Source organism: Zootoca vivipara, chromosome 15 (assembly GCF_965207765.1).
Source record: "Zootoca vivipara chromosome 15, rZooViv2.hap1.1, whole genome shotgun sequence".
NCBI classification, from domain to species: Eukaryota; Metazoa; Chordata; class Lepidosauria; order Squamata; family Lacertidae; genus Zootoca; species Zootoca vivipara.
The window spans coordinates 18,833,636-18,854,949 of NC_142598.1; the positions used below are offsets into that span (position 1 = coordinate 18,833,636).

Here is a 21,314-nt window from a genome sequence, read left to right on the forward strand (position 1 = left end):
CTGTTCCAAATCTCCTCCTTGCTTGGGGATAAGAGTAATATACGCCTCTGACCAAGAGTCAGGCATTGTGCCACTTTCTAAAATTTTATTCATAATCTCCTTGAGCGGCGTTGTCAATATTTCTGCCAGTTTTTTGTAATATTCCGATGGTAGACCATCGGGACCCGGTGATTTGCCTGTTTTTAATTTCTGTATTGCTCTCATTATTTCAGTTTCCGATATTGGGTTATTTAATTTTTGTAATTTCTCCTCTCTTATGTCAGGTATTTTATGTTGTTGTAGATATTTCCCTATCTGTTCTTCTTTTCCTACCTCCGGTTTGTATAGGTTTTCGTAGAATTTCATGAACTTTTTAGTTATTAAGAAGGGGTCATCTATTGTTTTCTCTCCCACTCTTATTCTATTTATTTGTTTTCCCAATTCTCTCTTTTTCAGCTGCCACGCAAGGTATTTTCCGGGCTTATTTGCAAATTCAAATTTATTTTGTCTAAACCATCTTATCTTTTTTTCAATTTCCTGTTCTATTTTCCTCTCATATTCTTTTTGTAGGAGCGTTATTTCTTTCCTAATACTTTCTGGATTCGGTTTCTTTAATATCTCCTTTTCTTTTTTCCTAATTTCCTCCAAAATCCTTTCCTTCTCTCTATTTTTTTCCTTCCTTTCCTCTATACTTTGTTTGATGAAAAAGCCCCGCATGACTGCCTTTCCCGCGTCCCAAATCATGTTTATGTTGTCATACCCCTCTCTGTTTATTTCCAGATATCTTTCTAATTCTTTTTTTGCTTCCTCTACTATTTTTCCATTATTTAGCAGTGATTCATCTAATTTCCATCTCCTCATTCCAGAGACCCATTTTGGTTTCAATTTTAACATAACTGGATTATGATCAGAGATTGTTTTAGGGAGTATCGATGCTTCTTCAATTCTTGTTATCAAATCTTTAGTTATCCAAATAGCATCAATTCTACTGGCTGTTTTTTTTGCGTCTGAGAAGAAGGTGTAGTCCCTCTCCTCTCTATGTTTATATCTCCAACAGTCTATTAGATCCAGATTATCTACTAAGTTCGTGAAAACTACTGGTATCTTCCCCTGACTTTTTGTTTTCCCTGATCTGTCTATTTGCGGGTTTACCACCCCGTTGAAATCTCCCAGAACTATCAATTTTTTTCCTATATATTCCATCAGTTTTGCTTCTATTTTTTTATAAAAGGCTGTTTTTTTCTCATTTGGTGCGTACAATCCCATTATTACTATCTCCTCCCCCTGATGTGTTATTTTAACTATCACTATTCTTCCATTTGCATCTGAGTATATTAATTTGGGATCCAATGTTGGTTTTACATACATCACCACTCCTCTTTTTTTTGTTTGGTCTGCTGCAATGAATTCGTCTCCTAATTTGGCATTAATCAACACTCTTTTGTGTTCTTTATTTACGTGTGTTTCCTGCAGACACACGATGTCGTTTTTTTGTTTACAAAGTATATGTTCTATTTTATTCCGTTTCTTTTTGTCATTTAAGCCGTTCACATTCCACGTCAGTATTTTTAAAATCATCTTTATTTAACCAAAATTAAAACATGAACTACTGGGTTTCTTTCTTTGGCTCTTCAATTTCTTTGTTCTGAGTTCTTTCTTCGCTTCTTGCCTCTAATCACTTTCTTCACTTCTCTCCTGCTCTGTGAGTTTCTTTCTTGAAGTTTTAGGGCTGGGCTCCCTTTCTACTATTTGTCTGTCGCCCACAAAATCATTTTTATATGTTCTCAGGAATCTTTCTGCATCTTCTACTGTTTCCACTCTTTTTCTTATCCCTTTGAAGGTAAAGGTAATTCCTTCCGGAATTTCCCATTTATAGTATATTCCTTTTGCAGTCAGGGCCTTTGCCAGGGAGTGGTATTTTTCCCTCTTTTTAAGTATGCGTGGTGGGATTTCCTTTAATATTATTATTTCCTCTCCATCTATTTTCAGTGGGTTCCTCCTTCTATTTCTGAGCATAACATTTTTAATTTTGTTTGATGTTACTGTGATTAAACAATCTCCAGGCCACTTATTAGCTTTTGCCTTCTTAGAGTTGACCCTGAATATGCTCTCTGTATTGTTTACCAGTTCCTCTTCACTTATTCCTATCCAGCTTGCCAGTGGTGGTATTATTAATTTTTCTATGTCCTCTCCCTGTTTTTCTGGTATTCCTCTCAATCTGAGAATCCTCTCTTTGCTCTGCATCTGCAAGATTGACAATGCATCCCATGTTGCCTCTTGCTTAATTTTGAACTCCTCATTGTCCTTTCTTAGTTTTTCGCTATCTTTTTTGTGCTCTCTATAATCTTTAGTTGATTTCTTGGACGCTTCCTCTAGTTGCTGTACCTTAATTTTTAGATCCTCTACCTCTTTTTTCATTTCTTTATTTTCTTCTATTACTTCCTTCATTTGGGACTCTAATTCTAAAATTGATTTGGCATTATCTTCTGTTTTAGTCCCCATTTTATCAAATTTTTCCTCCAGGCTTTTCACTTTCTCATTCAGATCACTTTTCATTTCTGAAAATTCTTTCCTCATTTCTCCTATATCCCCCCTCAAGCTCAGAATCAGATCTCTCAAATCCATTTCTTGATCCTGTCCTGAATTTCTTCTTGTCTGGTTATTATGTAATCCCAAATTTTGTTTTTTGTTATGGGTCATAATAGATGAGTTGCGTTCCGACTGACCCACAATTCACAAATCACTGTTCTCAATTCCCACTTGCACAGGTCACTGTTCTCAATTCACAAATCACTGTTCTCGATTCAGCCCCTTCACTTTTTTTGCCTTCAAAAGTTAACAAAAATATCGAATTCCTCCAGGTGACCCTTTCTTAATTTACAATATCTATCTTGGTCCACCTCCCTTCTTTTCTCAATAGATTATACAATCAAATATACAGCTGATTATTTAAAGAGTCTCATCTTTTTATACAATTTTATGAATTCCCCTTTTAGCCGATTTGGCAGATCTATAAATTCCTCTTTTAGCTGATTTTAAAATGCCCCTTTTTTCCGATTTGCAGATTTCCACATGTGCAAGTTTTAACCTTTTATACAACTCTTCCAATTCCTTTTAGCTAACTTTAATATATCCCCCCTTTCCAAATTTCTAAGCCAAATATTGAATATTTACTATTAATTGTTGCTATCCCCTCAATAATACTAATATTCCCCCCCACGTTCTTCTTGTCCCAAATGAGCAAGTATTCCTGATATTTAATAGGATAGTAGTGTTATTCCAAGTTCTCAGTATAGAGCAACAGGTCTCTCCCTTTAAACAAGGTCAATTCGCTGGCTTTAGTCTTCCTTCAGTCTTTTGACCTTAATTTCCCACTCAGTCTGTTATTTCTTGTCTTTGGATTTCTCTCCTCTTGGTGTCGCTGTTTCCCCCCCTGACGTCAGTCTTTCTCTCCACCACCACACAGTCCCTTGTGTTCTTCTTCCTGTTCTTTAATTGGCCCAGCCCAGTCCCAGCGAACGCTACTCCATTTTCTTGCCTTCACTCATTAATAATGTCCCAAGGTATTTGCTATTTATTTTAACTTTGTATTGGAGTTTAAAGTTTAAATCTCTTGATTAGCGTTGCTTTTTACTCCTTGAAGCTGGCTCTCTTAACCGCTCAGCTCTCCTTTCAACAGAGTCTCTGTCTTTATTGTAAACACAGCGCAGTCTCTCTTGTTCTTTTCTCCCTTTTTTAGCTAACGTTTGCCTCGTAAGAAATCCCGTGTTGGCAGTTTTGTAACATTGAAAGGGCTTCCCTTGTATTTTCCCTTCTTTTCCCCTTGAGTTAATCACTGGCGTCCGTTTCTTTTAGTGGGGAAAAAGTTCTTTATCCTTAGTAGGCTGGTCGCTACCGCGCTCAGCGTCCGTTTTTTCCCCCCGGTTCCCCTCTCTTTCGGTAGTTCTGATGACTTTTCTAGTGGTGCTTTGGGGTTGTATTAGTGGATGTTCCCCCGCCTCGCCCCCTCGGGTTTTAAGGCTTGCTCGCCTTGGGTCGCTCTCAGCCTTGTGCCGCGAGTTCCCCCCGTCGTCTCACCTCGTCGGAGATGTAGGCTTCGGAGGTCTCTCTTCCACCGGCGCTGCAGGCTCAAATTTCGTCCTGGTCACCCCAGGATTCACGGGGTCGCTTAGCCTCTGCGTTACCCCCTAAAACCCCTTCAGGCAGCCGCTTTCTTCACGGAGCTTCTTCAGAGCTCCGGCAAAGCGTGTCCGTAGGAGGCGCGAGGAAACCGGAAGTCGAGCCTGTCTGAATCTTAATGTGTTCGAGAGAAACCAGTTTTCTATGTTCCACCAGCTTCCGGGGTGTGTTTGGCAGGGATATGAGAAAGGGCCTTCTCGGTGGCAGCACCTTGATTCACAGGGAATTGAGCTTCCATTGACAGACAAAAGTATTCACACAGAGATGGATAGATATAGATATATTGGCCTACTAAGACAATTTGGGTTTTGGTTGATAATTTCTCATTTATTGCTATTTTAAATTTATTTGTTGTTTATCTGCTTTTGGTTTTATTTATGGCTTTTAATGATTGTTTCCTTCTATATTGTGTTTATATATTACTGTTAGCTACCACAGGCACCTAGCACAGGATGTCATATAAATTTAAATAAATCATGTAGGAAGGAAGCCTTAAGCAAAGTGATAATGGTTCGTTCTAGCTTTCAGTGTGATTTTGCCATACTTTCCTTGTGCATTTCACTTAATTTAAATTCTACAGATGTTTCAGACATTTGAATTTTCTGTCTTTGTATTTCTCCCACAGAAAATTCCACCTTGTTGTCTGTGTTCTGAAAGAGGTCACCTACAAAACAACTGTCCTGCACGATTTTGTTTAAATTGTTGTTTGCCTGGACACTACTCGAGAGAGTGCCTTGAGAGAACGTACTGGAAAAAACATTGTAACCGCTGTGATATGAGAGGCCATTATGCAGACGTGAGTACACAGTTAACCAAAGCTACCCCATATATCTTTCTCTGTTTCTTTCTTCAGAACCACTTGTGCTTGTCACAATTTGTTGGGGCAACCACCTAAATTCCCACTTATAGAACTGTGTCTAGTAGGCAGTATTTCTGTGCACACACAGATTTCTATGTAAAATTAATATTTTCTGTATCTTTGTAATGTTTGGATTGATGATAAAGTAATAAAAATAGAATGTAAAAATGAAATCTGGCAGCGTTGCCAGGTAAGTTCTGTATTCTTCTCTTATATTCTTTCTGTGTTAATTGCATTTGAGCATTTCTTTGAAACATTGAGCAAATTTTGTACGGTACTTCCTTAACAGTACCTGACTTTTCAGGATGTGAAATGATGTTTTTCCTTGTTTGTTTTGTTTGAAAAATAAATGGCATAAAATTCAAGAAAATTGCTGACGTTCATTGGAATGTCAATACATTTTGAAATCATTATATAGATCTTTAAAATTACTTTAAAGATAGAATTGCCATTTTTGAATTAGTTGTACAGGCTTGGGAGTGGGGACTTGGTCACCATGGATACAGGCATGAAGTCTAATTATGACAAGATCTTGCATGTACCTAACTAGCTTGAGTTCTAGTTAAGTATAGTGAGACTGAGAACAGAATTGCAAGGGGACCAGAGGAGTGCTCCCTGAGCCTTTTGTTCCAATCAATTAAAAAGAAAGTCTCCTGTCTTCTCTGTCTTGTGTTCTGTTACTTAGTCACACTAGAGTGTGATGGAATGTCGGAACTAACATATGTGCATGATTGTGCACAGCCTGTATATAAATTTTATAACCAAGGTTCATTTATTTTAGTGCTGAAGTATTCTTAACTACAATTAAGTCAAATGGGGAGAAATTGTCCTGGGGACAACTGAGCCGATATTGTGTGTGAACCCAATCTTTTAGCTTTCTCAGCTAAGTTATCTGCACCAGAACCTACTTAGTATATTAATAGCAATGCTATGGAGATGACGTCTGCAGGAGTAGTCTAAAATATGCTAGATATACCCAAGAATGTGGGAGGTCTGGTTGTAGGAAGTGTGATGCCTCTTGTTTTTTTCCACAAATATGGGAAGTTCTGATTGCTCCAAGATGATTTTTGTAAGCAGTTTCTGTTTATTGTGCAATTATTTAACAAAAGAATAGCCTGTTGGATCAACGGTCTTGTCCAGCATTCTATTCTCACAGTAGCCAACCAGGGATCTGCAGGAAGTTCGCAAGCAAGACCTGAGCGCAACATAGCTTTTAAACTATACAGGCAAAATTCATGCAAATCTGAAAATGTTGGTTGTCATTCTTGACACCTGCCCTGTTATGATCTTAAACTTCTGCATGGTGTTTGCATAGAGGTGTCCATCACTTGGGACATTGGAATCTACATCAGGCTCACATGCTGAGGAAGAATCTAAAATTGTCTAGGTCAGAATTTCCATTTCTGAAGAGCCCAAAAAATCCTCTGTGTGGAGACTAACACACACACAATTTTCTGGCAAGTGCATGCTTTCTAGGATAGTGCAATGTCTCTTCCTTGCCATATTTATTTGGGAGTAGGTCCCATTTATTTCAGCACTGAAATAACTAAAGTATTTGGAGTTTTGTCATTCATTTCTACCTCCTATGCTGGAGGCAGGGCTGCCAACTTGAATAAAATATTGGGGGGACCGAGGTAAGCCTCACCCCACATAATTACAAGACGCGGTTCACACACCCCATTTGCATGGCAGTGCTCATTAACTTTGGGGGCCTGGCCCCCTCAAATATTTTATTGGGTGGGGGGGGTGAAGGGACCCCAGCCCCTAGGAGTTGGCTCATATGGTTGAAAGCAATATGCCTCTGAATGCCAGTTGCTGGGAATTGCAAGTGGGGAGAATGTTGTGCTCAGATCCTGTTTGGGGGCTTCCCATAGGCAGCTGGTTGGCCGCTAGGAGAACAGAATGGACCACTGACTCAAGCAGGCTCTTTTGATCTGGCACTTTTTGGAAACACCTCCCAGACTAGAATAGAGGTATCAATAACCTCAAATTGATACCATTTATAAAAAGTAGTAATTTAATATTATTGGGGTTTAGTTTTAGTGTACATTTTGAATATTACACTGTTTTCATTCAATGGCTTGGAACCAAAAGTACCCTTCAGGCATTAGAATGCCCCTTCTACTCGCAGTAGTTCTAACCTAATGGAAGGATACTGAATGGGAAGACGTGACCCTAAATACAGATAAGTTTTTCCATGTGTTTAGGCTCTTGTGCAGAGTGGCACAAGCCCTTCATTCACACCTTTTAACAGTCCACTAGGGTTAAGTTGCCACAGCCTACATCTTCCTTATTGTCTCTGTCTCCTAGTGTCTGATGTGGTTCTCTACTGCCACAGCACCAATACATTTTCTCCTTCTGCTCTTTGTTCTTTGGATCTAATCCAGTGTATTTAGTTTTTCCCCTCCAGAATGTGGACATTCTGTTATTTTCTTCTTTTCAGCACAGTGTATTCCCATGATAATTGTTCTGATCACTATTTTGTCATCTGCTCCTGTGTGTTGTAATGGATTTGGAGGAATGTGGTTGTTGTAGTCCAAAACACAAATGCTAGCAGAGTGAATTTGATGTGGAGGAACTGAGAATTCTGTTGTGAAAATTTAGAACTCCTTTTAACCCTCCTGCCCTTAAATATGAAATACTACTTCTGCTCTTTTCTTCGAAAGTTCAGAGTAGTACACATGGGCTTTCTAGTGGACTATCATCCAAGCATCAAACAAGTCTGAACCCTCTTAGCTTCAGAAATTCTCTAGAAGATTATAGGCTAAGCCCTTTCATTTCTTCCTCACACCTGTTTCTAAATAATGCTTTAGACACACTTTTCCCAAATAGTTTCATAAAGCTTACCCTGAAGATGATCTGTGTGTCCAAAATATAAGAATGAACGTCTTCCTTGACTTGAGTGGAGGGAAGAATGTTGGGTGGTAACATGAGGGGGACATGCCATTTCCAATAACGACCTGGTGTGTTGTGCCCATACAACACCACGAGGGAGGAAGAGAAACAGGTGCCTGTTTCATTATGCCCAAGGCGTCCCTCCATATATGGGCGCTCATAGCATGGTATGGTAATTAAGTACTGCTAAGGATATTTTATAATTTCTGGTTCTTTCAGTGGACGTTAGTTGAGGAAGGGTCATGTGGGGCGAGCTGTTGATAAAAGAGTCACTAAATGTTTTTATCGATAGGTTTAATCAGATCCTTTTCTGTTAACTGTCATACAGTTAATTAATATGACTTGTGCCATTAAATCTTTTGTTTGCTGCAGTGGCTTGCAATGGGGCAGCTCCTAGCAGCAGCTTTGACAAAGCACCAGAGAATTCTGTTAAAAAGTTGTGTTTAGTAATTGTAGTCATCGTGTCAGGCCATAACTGACTTGGAGCTGAAGGATTTTTGTGAGATGAGTAGTTGTGCCAGCAGGGACCCAAGTCTCTTGGGCCAGCCGCACTCTCATTAAGATTTGCCGCTAGCAGTGGCGGTGTTCGGCAAGTATGTGACGTGCATTCTGTTATTGTATGCTTGGCTTGTCAGCCTGCAGCTTTCTGACACTCACTTATGTCACTCTTTATTCAGAGAGGAAGAAGCTTTTGATAATTTGACAAGACAAGCTCTTAAACGATCTAGGTCATGGCCTTCACTGTCTGTGATTGTGAACATATTTCCTGAAAGCCCTGTCACTCATCACAGCTACATTTTCTCCCGGGGAGCCATAGGCCTGTCCTGGTCTCTTGTCAGCTCACACATTTTGGTTATTCATATACCAAATACAGTCTTGGTTGAGGGTTGTTTTTTCCCCCCTTCACTTTTGCAAATGCTAGCATGTTAGTAAGGCTAATCCTTTCTCCTGTGTTGTGTTCCCAGCAGGGTTGTGTTCAAGGGTTCTCTCTACTACAAGGCAGACAACTGGCCAAGGGGAGCTGAAAAGGAGGAAAGGCCGCTTAGTGCTGTTTTTGTGTTTGTTCATTGTTGTGGAAATATGAGAACTGGTGGCAAGGGCCTTGTCTATTGAGCACTTGAGTCTTGGTCTGCTGTCAGGGGCTGTTTAAGATTGAGTGTTTTATTTTCTTTGATGTTCACATTTGAGAATAGGGAAGTGGGAATTAAACAACAGATGCACTAAGCCGTTGTTCTCGTAAAACAATAATTAGCACATGATAAAATTCAATATGGGTCAAATGGAACAATATAAACTCTTGATTCATCTGGTGTGGCAAAGTGGGTTGATTTGTGTTTTATTTTTTTATGAATACTCATCACTCCTAGTTACTGATAGGATAAGTGTATGCGGGGTAAAGGGGACACACATCAATTTTGCACAAGTTAAGAATAAAGCTATGCTGGCCATACTAAAAAGATTTAAAAGTGAATTTGTTGTAAAAAGTGGAGTGGCCTCTTTGGAGAATTGGCATTTCATGTTCGTACATCTAAATGTTAGAATGGTCTGACTGCTGGTCCAGGAAATAAATGCAATATTCTTCTAATGTAGCTGTATTCCACCAGAGGTTTTCTTTCTTTCTTTTTCTAAATGAAGGCAATTCGTGGTTAAATACTTATAAATAAGAGAAATCACAAGCTCAATTGTTGTTGAATTTAGTGATGCTCTCTTCCATATCAAGCCATTCTGCTTCATTTGAGCAACCAGTATTCTGTAGCAATTGTTAATTAGGCTTTTTGTCATTCATTGATAATGAAAAGATATAAACTAGCTGTAAACTTTGTGCATCAGTCAGCCATCTCAATATTTAATGGGTCCTTTCCTTTTTCAAGAACTTCTAATATCCCCAAACATCAATCCTAAACATGCTTGCATGGAAGTTGATACCACTGAATGTAATTGCAATTGTAGTTTTGTTTTAACATTGAGTCACCATTTGATTTTAAATAATACATACCAGGAAAAATTTTATTTATATATATTTTTGCCCACAGACTAAAAATGAGCACACAGTTTTGAGTGAAATTTGGTCCTGTCTTCATGAATACCTCATTAAAACAAATAAATTCTATAATAGTTGATGTTCAGAGTGACACAGTTATTATTCTGGAGCCAAATAATATTTTTAGTAAGCTCTATAGGTAAAGATTATATAGTAGCAAAATTTCATTCTTGCATGACAGTTCTTACTGACTACAATTTTACAGCCACAATATTCTGGTAATACTGTGGTGGTAAGAATCTACACAAACTTTATCCCTGCGGTAAGCCATCAGAAATGTTGCATAAAGAACTTCATTGGTGTTTGCAGCTGGCAGTATTTTTCATAGAATAAAATGAGAACCGTCGCTTAACTAGTCAGTTAATGGGAGTTTTAGTAAAATGAGGAGACAATTTTAGGGTATGATGTGGAATGTTGTTATAATATGTCCTGCATCCCAAAGGGGCACATTATATGTAATTAATTTGCCAAAAATTGCATTCAATGTTACCTCTAGTTTCTCTTACAACATGTGAAGTCTGAAAAACAAAGATTACTTAAAATACAGACTGTGAGATTTCTGGGAACTAGAATAACTAGTGCAAATTTTTGTTCACTTCTAATTTGAAAATTTTATGAATCTAATGAGAAAGCTGGCATATTATTTTCATGACAGGCTCTAATAATAAAGAAAATTAAAGACTGGTGATTGCTAAGTTAATAGTACTTTATGATGTAAATTACAAAACTTATGCTTCTATTTAAACACTTTACCTCTTTCTGTCACTAAGGTATACTGAGACAAAGGTATACTAAGACAAAAACAAATACTTTCTTCTAGTTGAACAGTGCTTAAAAAGGCTATTAATAGGTACCTTTGTTATTTCATTACCACAGTGTAATACTGTGGTTTATGAGTAGAGAACTAATAAGGCAATGAAAGTTCTTGTGAAAATACAAGCAGTAAAGCATTTTGTTATGTTCCTTATTTTGTCATTTTGCATTGCTGAGGATTAACAGGCAGGGATTACATTCTGATTTGTTTATAGGTATATGCAAACATAGAAAAATAGTTTTAGAATTCTGAATTATTGTATGAAATTATAAAGTAACTTCCAAATAATAGTACCAGTCTTAAATAGTGATAAACCCCTGTTACAGCACTGTTTGGCATATATTTACATTTTAGGACCATTACAAACTTGTCTTCAAAACTTCTAAACTTGAGCAAAAGAAAGGGAAAAAGAAAACTGTTACTGGCTTTCTTACAATGGCAGGGAGTGTGTTAAACCAGTGTAAAATTCAATTAAACTGTCTAGCCAGGTTTTCGAAGCTGAAATGCAGACCCTTTCAGTTAAGCTTCTTATTTTCCTGTGACCGACACCAGTGGATACTGTGTTATGCCAAAACCAACAGGCTGTAAAGCACCTTGTTTCATGCTCCCAGCTGATCAATATTTTTATTTTTCAGGCTTGCCCAGAAATATGGAGGCAGTATCACCTAACAGTAAGTAGAAACACCTTTTTTATTTTCTTCTACCCCCAGCCTATGTACTCTTCAGTGAACTGCTGACCATAAAATATAGACAAGAATCTTGTGAAGGAAGATAATAAATATCTGAAGAGGTTTTGCACTGAAGAATTCAAGAATATACTATGCTTCTTCCCCCAACTTTCTTTGAAAACAGTTTATATAACAGTTTTCTTTGAAAACTGTTTATATAACAGAAATCATTCCTGTTGGCATTGTGTCACTTTGCTACCTATAACTTCATCAGTAGTACATAATAGTATAATAATATCTCATGGAAGCACAGAACAGTACTGTTTACAAGGATCATGATCATTCCCAAGTACCAGCATCTGTTTGTACATTGTCCAAGGAAAATGATTTTTACAACATTTTTACAACATAGATAGAATGGGAAACTGTCATAAGTCGTATCAGTTGAACCTTGTTTAGGAGCCTTTACTTACAAAGCACAACAAATCATCTTTAGTCTTCCTACTGAGCTTGTTAAACCCAGACAGAAACTAGGGAAATGCAGACTGTCCACTTGATTTACGACAAGATTAAATGTTTTGTGTTCCAAAACTTTATGCAAGTTTATATTTGACTTCATAGTCCATATAAATACTGAGATTCAAGTTGGTTACTCTTGTTTTCAGCAGATCATTAAGTGGTCAACAGCCTCAAGCTTGCAAACATCTACCTTCTTAGGTTATTTCATTTAAATATATACTGTTGGTACATGTGCTTTCCAGTATGTTTCTTTTGACATTTTAGGATGATAAATCTTTCCCAGTTTCTCCTTAGAAACAGTTTACTCAGTTTAAAATACTTTTTAAAATAAGTAAATATTTGAGGTTTCCTTTTTTTTATTTACACATATTCTTTGAGTTATCAGTGAACTTCAAACACCATTATATGGTGGAAGTCATTCACTCACTATGTTTCAGGAAATTTTTATTAAGTATCTTTACTCAAATTGAGCTTTTAACATGGAGAAATTACTTCAATGTTTCGAAATATTTTTTCTTTAGTTCCACTTCTGGGTACTATTCTGTTTCTCAAAAGGGATTTTCATCAAGGCAACAGGAAATAATATTTTTCTTACTTAAAAATTCATAGTAACTAGTTTGCAATAATTATAACCATTCAATTATTTTAGACAAATTTTGTAACTTCTTTCTTAATGCCTGTACTTCCTTGTAATGTCTGCACTATGTACAAGATTCCCCTAAATTGGGGCAATCCTTTACAGAACATTTTATTTGGGGATAAAAATTATTTACAGAACATCCAATGTTGATGATACTTCATTGCTACAACAGAAAATTCATCTCATGGTTAACTAACTGGTTGTTGTTGTTTTTTAAAAAAGTCTGTCTTCATTTTTTTTAAAGTTTCTATTTCAATATTGCTGTAAAAGAAATCATATGAGAACATAACAAAAACAAAGCACAAGTAACCATATGATAGCAGTAGTATACAGTGTAACAAAGCTAAAGTAATGAAATGCTTAATGTAGTAGCTACTCAAAAAAGATGGACAAGTAAGTACAGTAGTCATTTGTATTTGTGTTTAGATACATACATATACTAATACTAAACAGTTTATTCCACACTTTTCACAAGTTTGGTTGAGCCTAGTTGTTAACGTCTCTTAATAAACCAGAAAGTGAAGTATACATCGAATCTCCAGAAACAGAACAAATTTTGAATATCATACAAATATATACCATGTAGGTAATCTTTTAATCCCACTTATTATGCATGTTTGTCAAAGGGTTATATAAAATGTGTGGTTAATTTTTCATGCATAAGCAAAGTGTCCCTAATTAATCATTGTGAATACTTGTTCAGATCAACAGAACAATATTTGTCACTGCTGAGGCTCTTGGTGATTTTATTCGTTTTGCCAATTTACTGAGAGATTGGGGTGCCATCTATCGACTCATTGAAACTATTGCACTCACATCTATCTTTAGTGCAGATAATGATGTGTAAATAGTGTAACCGATGGTTATGGGTTGTCCTTAGGTTTCGCTTGTGCAAAGCTCTTTGAAAAAGCTGGTGTCATAATGTCATGCATACCTTTTCTGTATCCAAATGTGCTACCAGAAAGAAGAAATTGCAGGAGATTATACAAGGGAGTGAGAGATTTAAAGGAATGTTTTAATTAGTTTACTACAAATGTCTTGTTAAATATCTCAGTAGTGTTGGGCTTTCTCGTAATAGCAGTCTAAGTGTACTGGTTGCTTTGCATGCAATGGTTTCTTTAAGTTGGCAAATTCATTTCCTTTAAAAAATTATAACATAGCTGTTTATGCATTAAAAGTACTACGGAACTAATCATATTAAATAGTCATTTCTCTTTCCATTTTTTAAAAAAGCTTTTCCTTGGAAAGTAAATTTTTGCAGGTGGCTGTTTTATTCTTTTGAAAATCAAGGTGTTGTTTTAAATGCTCTTAAGCCTAGAGTGGCTGACATACTGCACCAAAGAGTTCACAAATTCAGAGTCACTTTAACTGAAGTTGAAGTGTATAGTTTGGTATACAACTAATTCCTTGTTTTATCTGTACTAGGTTCATGAATTATGCCCCGTTAAAGCTTCATATTAATATTTTACATTTTGAGTTGCAAATGTATCCTTGCCACATTTTCCTTGGGAATATAAGACCTAACCTGAAGCTCCTTCTGTTGTCCAGCCTTCATGACTCCAAATATATTGACTTGGAAAGAGTGAGAGAATTGCAATTTTGCATGTAGAAGATGGCCCCATGAAGCTTTAACATTGGTGGTGGTGGTGAGAAATAATGCCCCCATTACGTTTTCTGAAATGTACCCAATGCCAACTAATAATGTATATGATAACTGTTAGTAATGGGTGCATGTTTTTGCTTTTTTTAAAAGCTAGCTGGGATCCAAAGTGATCTGGGTCAGTGGCGGGGAGGAAACTGGAGGTGGTAGATTTTTCCTTCCAGTAGCAACTCTTCATAGGATGCTGCTCTGGATGATTTTGGGCAGCTTTTGGGGGGGCATGGGAGGCTGTTGTCTGAAGGATGGAGATTAAAAGATTTGGATCCCAACTATAATGTTTAACATATCTTTCAGAATATGGTAGGGCTATTTGCACTGTAATGTAATATCTTTCTAGTAATAAATCATTCATTGCAATTAACAATCAATAAATAACTTGCTTTCTGATTTTCTGTTTTCCACCCAGAGAACAGCTTCTTTTATTTGACTCTCTCTATCTGTATTGATAAAAGTATGTGTATGTATGGGGCAGATTAACCGCTCGCTAATATTGTCTCCATAAAGTTAAAAAAATCTGGGAATATGTATAATGTACATGGATTCCTTGCAATGTAATTGGTATATGGCCTGTGAAAAATGCAGGATAATACTGCATGGGGTAGAAAACAATTGAACAAAACATATACGGTGTCTTCATTGGAACAAACCAGGGCCGACATATACTTACTTGAGGCTTCATGTATATCGGGTACAGTATGTCTGGCATAAAATGAAACTGTGTAACTGTTATAACTGTGTAGCAAATCATACTTAAGAATAATGTGCATGCACAAGTATATATGTGCTGGCCTAAAATCTATTAAGCCTGTAGTGTGCTATATATCACTATGGACATTGCAATTGGAAAAATGTGTTTCATATTGTGTACCGTGTTTCTCATATTATAAGACACGTCTTATATTCATTTTTTCCTCAAAAAAACACACTATGACTTATTTTCAAGGGATGTCTTATTTTTTTCCTCCTCCTCCTGCCGCGGCCGGCATTGCTGCTGCGCCTATCACTATGTCTTATTTTCGGGGTATGGCTTATATTCCTTGAATGCTTAAAAATCCTGCTATGGCTTATTTTATGGGTATGTCTTAAAATATGAGAAACAGGGTATAATGCGATTGTATGTATATGTATATATATATGTATACAGTATGTATATGTGTACACATACACACACACACTATATATTTCTTTGCTGTGGAGCTGGGTTTCTTCTTCTTCTTCTTCTTCTTCTTCTTCTTCTTCTTCTTCTTCTTCTTCTTCTTCTTCTTCTTCTTCTTCTTCTTCGCATCACAGTCTCTCCCATTGCCTTGCTCTGTGCATGCAGTGAGCCCCCCTCCCCCATCGCCTGCCTTTTCTCATTTATATCAAAGCCCCTCACCCCAAGATGGCCACCAACAGAGTTTTACAGCCATCAGACTTTAACCACCAAACACTATCATTTAACACACTTTTTGACAGTTTGTTAACCTTACTTTTAATCCACTTACATTAAAAAAGGTGAACCAGGAATTGCTGTTTTCGTATGAAAAGACATGAAACACAATACCTCTTTGGTGCTTAAATTTTGTGCTTGTATTTCTTTGTATATGATCATTAACATTCCGCTTGGTCTCCTACCTTTCTTTGAAATAAAAATCTAAGCATGCTTACTTTTAAATCTGAGCTGCACAAAGCAGCTACTGAAATTAAGCACAACTTTTGTGTGTGTGTGTGTGTGTGTGTGTGTGTGTGTGTATTTCCCTCGATTTAAAGAAATTGTCAGAAACTTTATCGTCCACAAGGCCCATTCTACAGAAGAGCAATGATTTAGCTTTTTGGCTGAATTACTCAGAGATTGGTTCCTCATAATCGCACCAATGCCTATCCTAGTCTGAACTACGACACTTGAACCTATAAGCCTGCTAATTGTGATGTTTACAGAAGGACAGCCTGGGGTTTCCTTCGTTTGCTTTATTTAAAAGAATCTTTAAAATAGTTGTATGGCTTTTATCTAATTTCTTCCCAATATTTTGAAAACGTGCACAGTCTTTTGCCATACTGTTGCCCAATCCTAGTCATGTTTACTAAGGAGTAAGTCCTGTAGAATTAGGTTGGATGTGCTTGGAAGTAAATGTGCGTAAGATTATAGCCTTCATAAGATCTCAGAGCTTTCCAATTGTAGTATTTACAATTCATATAATCTATTTTAAAGAATGTTTGTCATAATACTATGTATAATTTGGAGACTTTATCATATTTATTCTAAGCTTCCCATGCCCAAATGTGTCTTTCTGACTAATTAAAATTCATTTGAAACTTTAGTTATCCTCACTTTGTATGTGAATTTGTGAAGAAAGAGTCATTTGTAGTTCGGGGTAGAAAAAATTGTCAGATAAAAAGATAATTTATGCTAAAAATAAAACCTGGTTTCACAATAAATTCTACCTCTTTATCCAGTTGTGATAGATAGTTATAGATAACAAAAGCTGCATTAGTTGACATTTTAAAATGATTTTGCTGTTTATTTCCTGGAAGGCAATACTTACATTTTACTAGTTTCCGTTTAATTCGTAAAATGTATACATGTCGGTGGCTTTTCAGTTAAATCGAGAAATCAAGAAAGAAATTAATTCAACATATGATAAGTAAACTAAGTTGAATTTATTTTGTCTTGATTTGTTCCAGGGTGCTTTTTATTAGTTTTTGTTAGAAAAACTTGTCACACATGTGTAAATAGTGAACATGCACAAATGAAGCAACACTGCACTAAGAATCTCCTCTTATCCATAACCACTCTTTTTTCCAGTAAATATCAAAACATCAAATATATTACTTTTTATTATCATATGACAGACAGCAGCAGTAACTATATGCAATCTTATCAAAAGAAGCATTAAGTCTGCAATCCTGCGCATATATACTTGGAAGTAAATTCAGTGGAAGTTCTCAGCTAACATACATAGGTAGACTTGGTCCATATGGGATGTTCATGCTTCCAACCTGCTGAAATGCAAGATGTTACTTTTCTTATAAGGTGCTTTTTCTGGAGCAGTTTAACAATACTTAATTCTCACTGAAATGGATGACTTCCATTTAAATAATTACTGGGGGCCAGACTAGATGACTCTCAGGGTCCCTTCCAGCTCTACAATTCTATGGTTCTATGTGTTGGATTGTATCCTCTGTGATTCAAATATTCTCTAACTACATAGTGATTTCAATATATATGGTTTGAAATATGAGTGTGATGTAAGTGCAAATGTGGAGGATTATATCCAATGGGAGTCATACTTGTTCATTGATTTCAGTGCTTCTCCTCTGAGCATGAGTTGGTTGGTTGGTTGGTTATCTCTCCCAACCCTATTTTTTAAAATGATACACAGAATATGTGTATAATATAGTGTTGCGTTGTTAAAAAATTGTTGATGTTTCTAAATATTTTTAAGGTCAGGGTATTACAAAATGCTGTGACAAAAGCATTACCTAGCATATGCTAGCTTACATATTTTTGATATTTACTAGTAAGAGGCAGGCTATGTGAAAGGGGGTTCTCAATGCAGATGATATGTTTATGTCTGAATGTTAGCTTTTGTTTCTGAAGCTTGGCATATTGGACCACAGCTTCTGCATCATGCGTCTGTTGTATACATCCTTACCTATAAAAGCTCATAGATAAAAATTCAGTTTTAAAGAATGTTAATGTCCTAGTTGCTGCAACACGCCCTTGCACTTTATTTTTAATTGTGCTATGTAGAGTCTCTCTAGTTAGAAATATTCACCCAAGCCATCATACTTTTAAAAGATATTTACATGTGACTTGTATTGAAATAATGTGGACGGGGGCAGGCATTTTGAGTTTACATCCCACTGAAAGCAGTGCAGTGCAGATATTGTAGCAATGACACACAAATGTGCATTCTGACCGAAATCCATCACAGAGTTAGGCATGCTATAGCCCACTGAAACATTTCTCTTTGTGCCAAACCCAAAATACAATTAATGAAGAAAAATGTTTATAAATGTTGCATAAAAGTTCTAAATTGCATTAACTTGTAGAAGAATATAGGATATAAAATTGAAATTGGATGATGTTGGTCTGAAATTGCAGGATTGATTATTGTTGCTACACTATTGGAAATGAGAATACTCAATACCTAAGTTTCTTGCTTGAGAAAAGAAGAACCTTTCAGAAACTTCTGTATCAGCTGCTATTAATCAAATGAATATTTTGTATTATTCATAGAAGAATTGCTCTAGAAATAACTTGTTACATTCTGTACAGGCAACAGTTAAATTTTCTACAACTCCTCCTCAACATCTCCAATTTTAAACTCTGTGGGCTGTTTGGTTCAACAAACATAACTAACTTTTTTAATATTTTAAAATAATTCCTAAACCATGTAGGCATCAGTTCTGAAATACTGACCACGTGAGTGTCTAACAGTACAATCCTATACATACCTATTCAAAAGTATGTATCATGGAGTTTATTGAGGCTTACTGCCAGGAAAAAATGTAGCTTTCTCTGGGCTTATGACTTTCAGAGTTATTTTTTCAGATATTTTCAGAGTTAAGAGTAATAGAAATTAGTGGGACAAGCTTGCCTTGAATCCACATTTGTAACTTGCTGTATAAGGCATGCAGAATGAATTTTGTGCAGTTAATTACAGATTTGCATTCTGCTTAGTATTTTCTTTTACACAGTTTAAATGAGAATTTTTTAGAGGAAGATTGGTCAAAAGCTTGCATAGATCTGAAGCATTCCTTCCATTGACTTTTATTGAGCGTACTTGCTCCCATGCTAGGTTGCTTACCCACACACCTTGCAAGTCAAAAAAGGGGGTGTTGATTGCAGAATCGGTTTGGCTCAATAAAGGATTCTATAAATCCTTCCAATGTCACTGTTTTTCTTATGGAGTGACTTGCTTATGCAATTTGGGGAAATAAGGTTGTAACCACAGCCTTTTAAGAGGATGTGGCTGCCCTTTCTTTGCCTTTGAAAGCCCTGACCGAGTGTTTATTTAGCTCATTTTTGTGCTGAAAGGTGGGGCTTAATCAAATTTAAGATATTTTCTTCAAGTGTGCAGTATTTTCACTAAAGTAAAAGAGGTGTGAAATTATGCGTGTTTTATGCTTCCATTTCTGTAAATATTTGCTCTTTGATTTGTGTACAAAACATCACTGAACAAATTTTACTACTGGTACATATTGTACAGGCTTTGTATTTTAAACGGGTTGTATTTATACTTTAAAGTTTACGTTAGAATTGTGGCTTTAGTGAGGTATATAAAACCACTTGTGATATGAGCCTTGTTTATATTTGTTTCGTCTCCAGCTTCCAAAGGGCCTAAAGGCCAATATTTAATTAAGATATTTCTATACCTCATCAATTGGCACCAATGACACCTAAAGTGGCTTAGCACAATAAAAAATAAAATAATATTAACAAATACACCAGACTCAATACATCAGCATATAAAAACAGAACCATTAAAAGATATAAAATATCTAGCTAACAGTTACATTACCAGCCAAACATTGTTAATTCAAAATATTTTATTGAACAAATACTGATGTGTGGAGGACAGTGGTGCAGTTGCCTCTTGAATATTACTGGGATAACCTTCCAAACTTTGGGCACAACTACAGAAAACACCCTACACTGTGCCCAGGCAGAAGAAACCTGCCTACATGGAGCAAAAGATCATTTTCAGAATGTAACAAATAGAGGAACCATCAGCCTTGCTTGTTTGCAACATCTTTTATAAGCGCCCCCCGGTACTTAGGAAGGGCCTCAAAAATATACTTCTAGAATAGAATAGGCATGGCACCCCATTTCCAAATTCTTGAACCACTGTAATTTCCTTCAATGACAGTACAAATTAGAATTTTTGTTGTCAGAGTATCAGTTAATGCAGCACATACAAAACAGAAGAATATAATACTCTTTTGGACACCAGGGTTACTGGGTTCATATTGGGCATGCTAATATTAGCTGTGCTTTATCATTGAATGTGAGTTCTGTGGCACTTTAAAGATACGAAATACAGTGATACCTCGGGTTAAGAACTTAATTCATTCTGAAGGTCCGTTCTTAACCTGAAACTGTTCTTAACCTGAGGTACCACTTTAGCTAATGGGGTCTTCTGCTGCCGCCGTGTCGCCAGAGCACAATTTCTGTTCTCACCCTGAAGCAAAATTCTTAACCCGAGGTACTATTTCTGGGTTAGCGGAGTCTGTAACCTGAAGCATCTGTAACCCGAAGTACCACAGTAAAAGGAAAACAGATTCTCTTGTAAATAAAAATCTGATTTCGATATGTATTCCTTTCACTTTCAGTCCTATACAGTGGTACCTCAACATCTGAATGCCTTGACTTACGAAGGTTTCGACTTACGAAGTCGGCAAACCCGGAAGTCTTTTCGCCGCACGGGCGTTCTGCATCTGCGCAGAAGCGCAAAATCGCGCTACACGCATGCGCAAAATGGACGCTTCAACAACCGAAGAATTCGACTTACGAAGAGCGCTGTGGAACCTCAGGTTACAAACGCTTCAGGTTACAAATGCTTCAGGTTACAAACTCCGCTAACCCAGAAATAGTACCTCAGGTTAAGAACTTTGCTTCAGGATGAGAACAGTAATCGCACGACGGCGGCACGAGGCCCCATTAGCTAAAGTGGTACCTCAGGTTAAGAACAGTTTCAGGTTAAGAACGGACCTCCGGAATGAATTAAGTTCTTAACCAGAGGTACGACTGTATTATAAAATGGAGGAGAGCAACATGGTGACCCTTCTAGAAGCTAGACTTTGGGATATAATCCCATGGACAGCTTACATTTTCATTCCCCTTAGAGTGAAAATGTTAGAGTCTTAGGGTTAGAGTGAAAATGTAGACTACCCACAGAATCCATTACTCATTCATATATTTTGTCTTTACTTGAAATTCATGTCCTGACAGTTGCATGTAGTGAAATACACATTGGACTTTGAAAACCTTGATTCATATCATTGCTCAATCATGAATCCCTTGATGGCCTTGGGCTAGTCACTATGTCTCCATCTCTAACCTACCTCTCAGCCTGTT

At 36.8% G+C, this 21,314-nt stretch overlaps 1 protein-coding gene across 6 annotated transcripts in view; it reads left to right on the forward strand.

Moving 5' to 3' along the window:
* Window positions 1-21,314, forward strand: part of ZCCHC7 (zinc finger CCHC-type containing 7) — a 159,911-nt gene that overhangs the window by 80,446 nt on the left and 58,151 nt on the right. For all 6 annotated transcript variants that reach the window (XR_015947211.1, XR_009556836.2, XR_009556835.2 and 3 more), the window contains exons 5-6: window positions 4,784-4,954; window positions 11,403-11,438. Coding sequence is in view for 3 of the 6 variants with exons in the window: in XM_088658496.1 (XP_088514622.1) it covers window positions 4,784-4,954; window positions 11,403-11,438 (207 nt within the window). In the remaining 3 variants the exon portion in view is untranslated. The remainder of the gene's footprint in view (window positions 1-4,783; window positions 4,955-11,402; window positions 11,439-21,314) is intronic.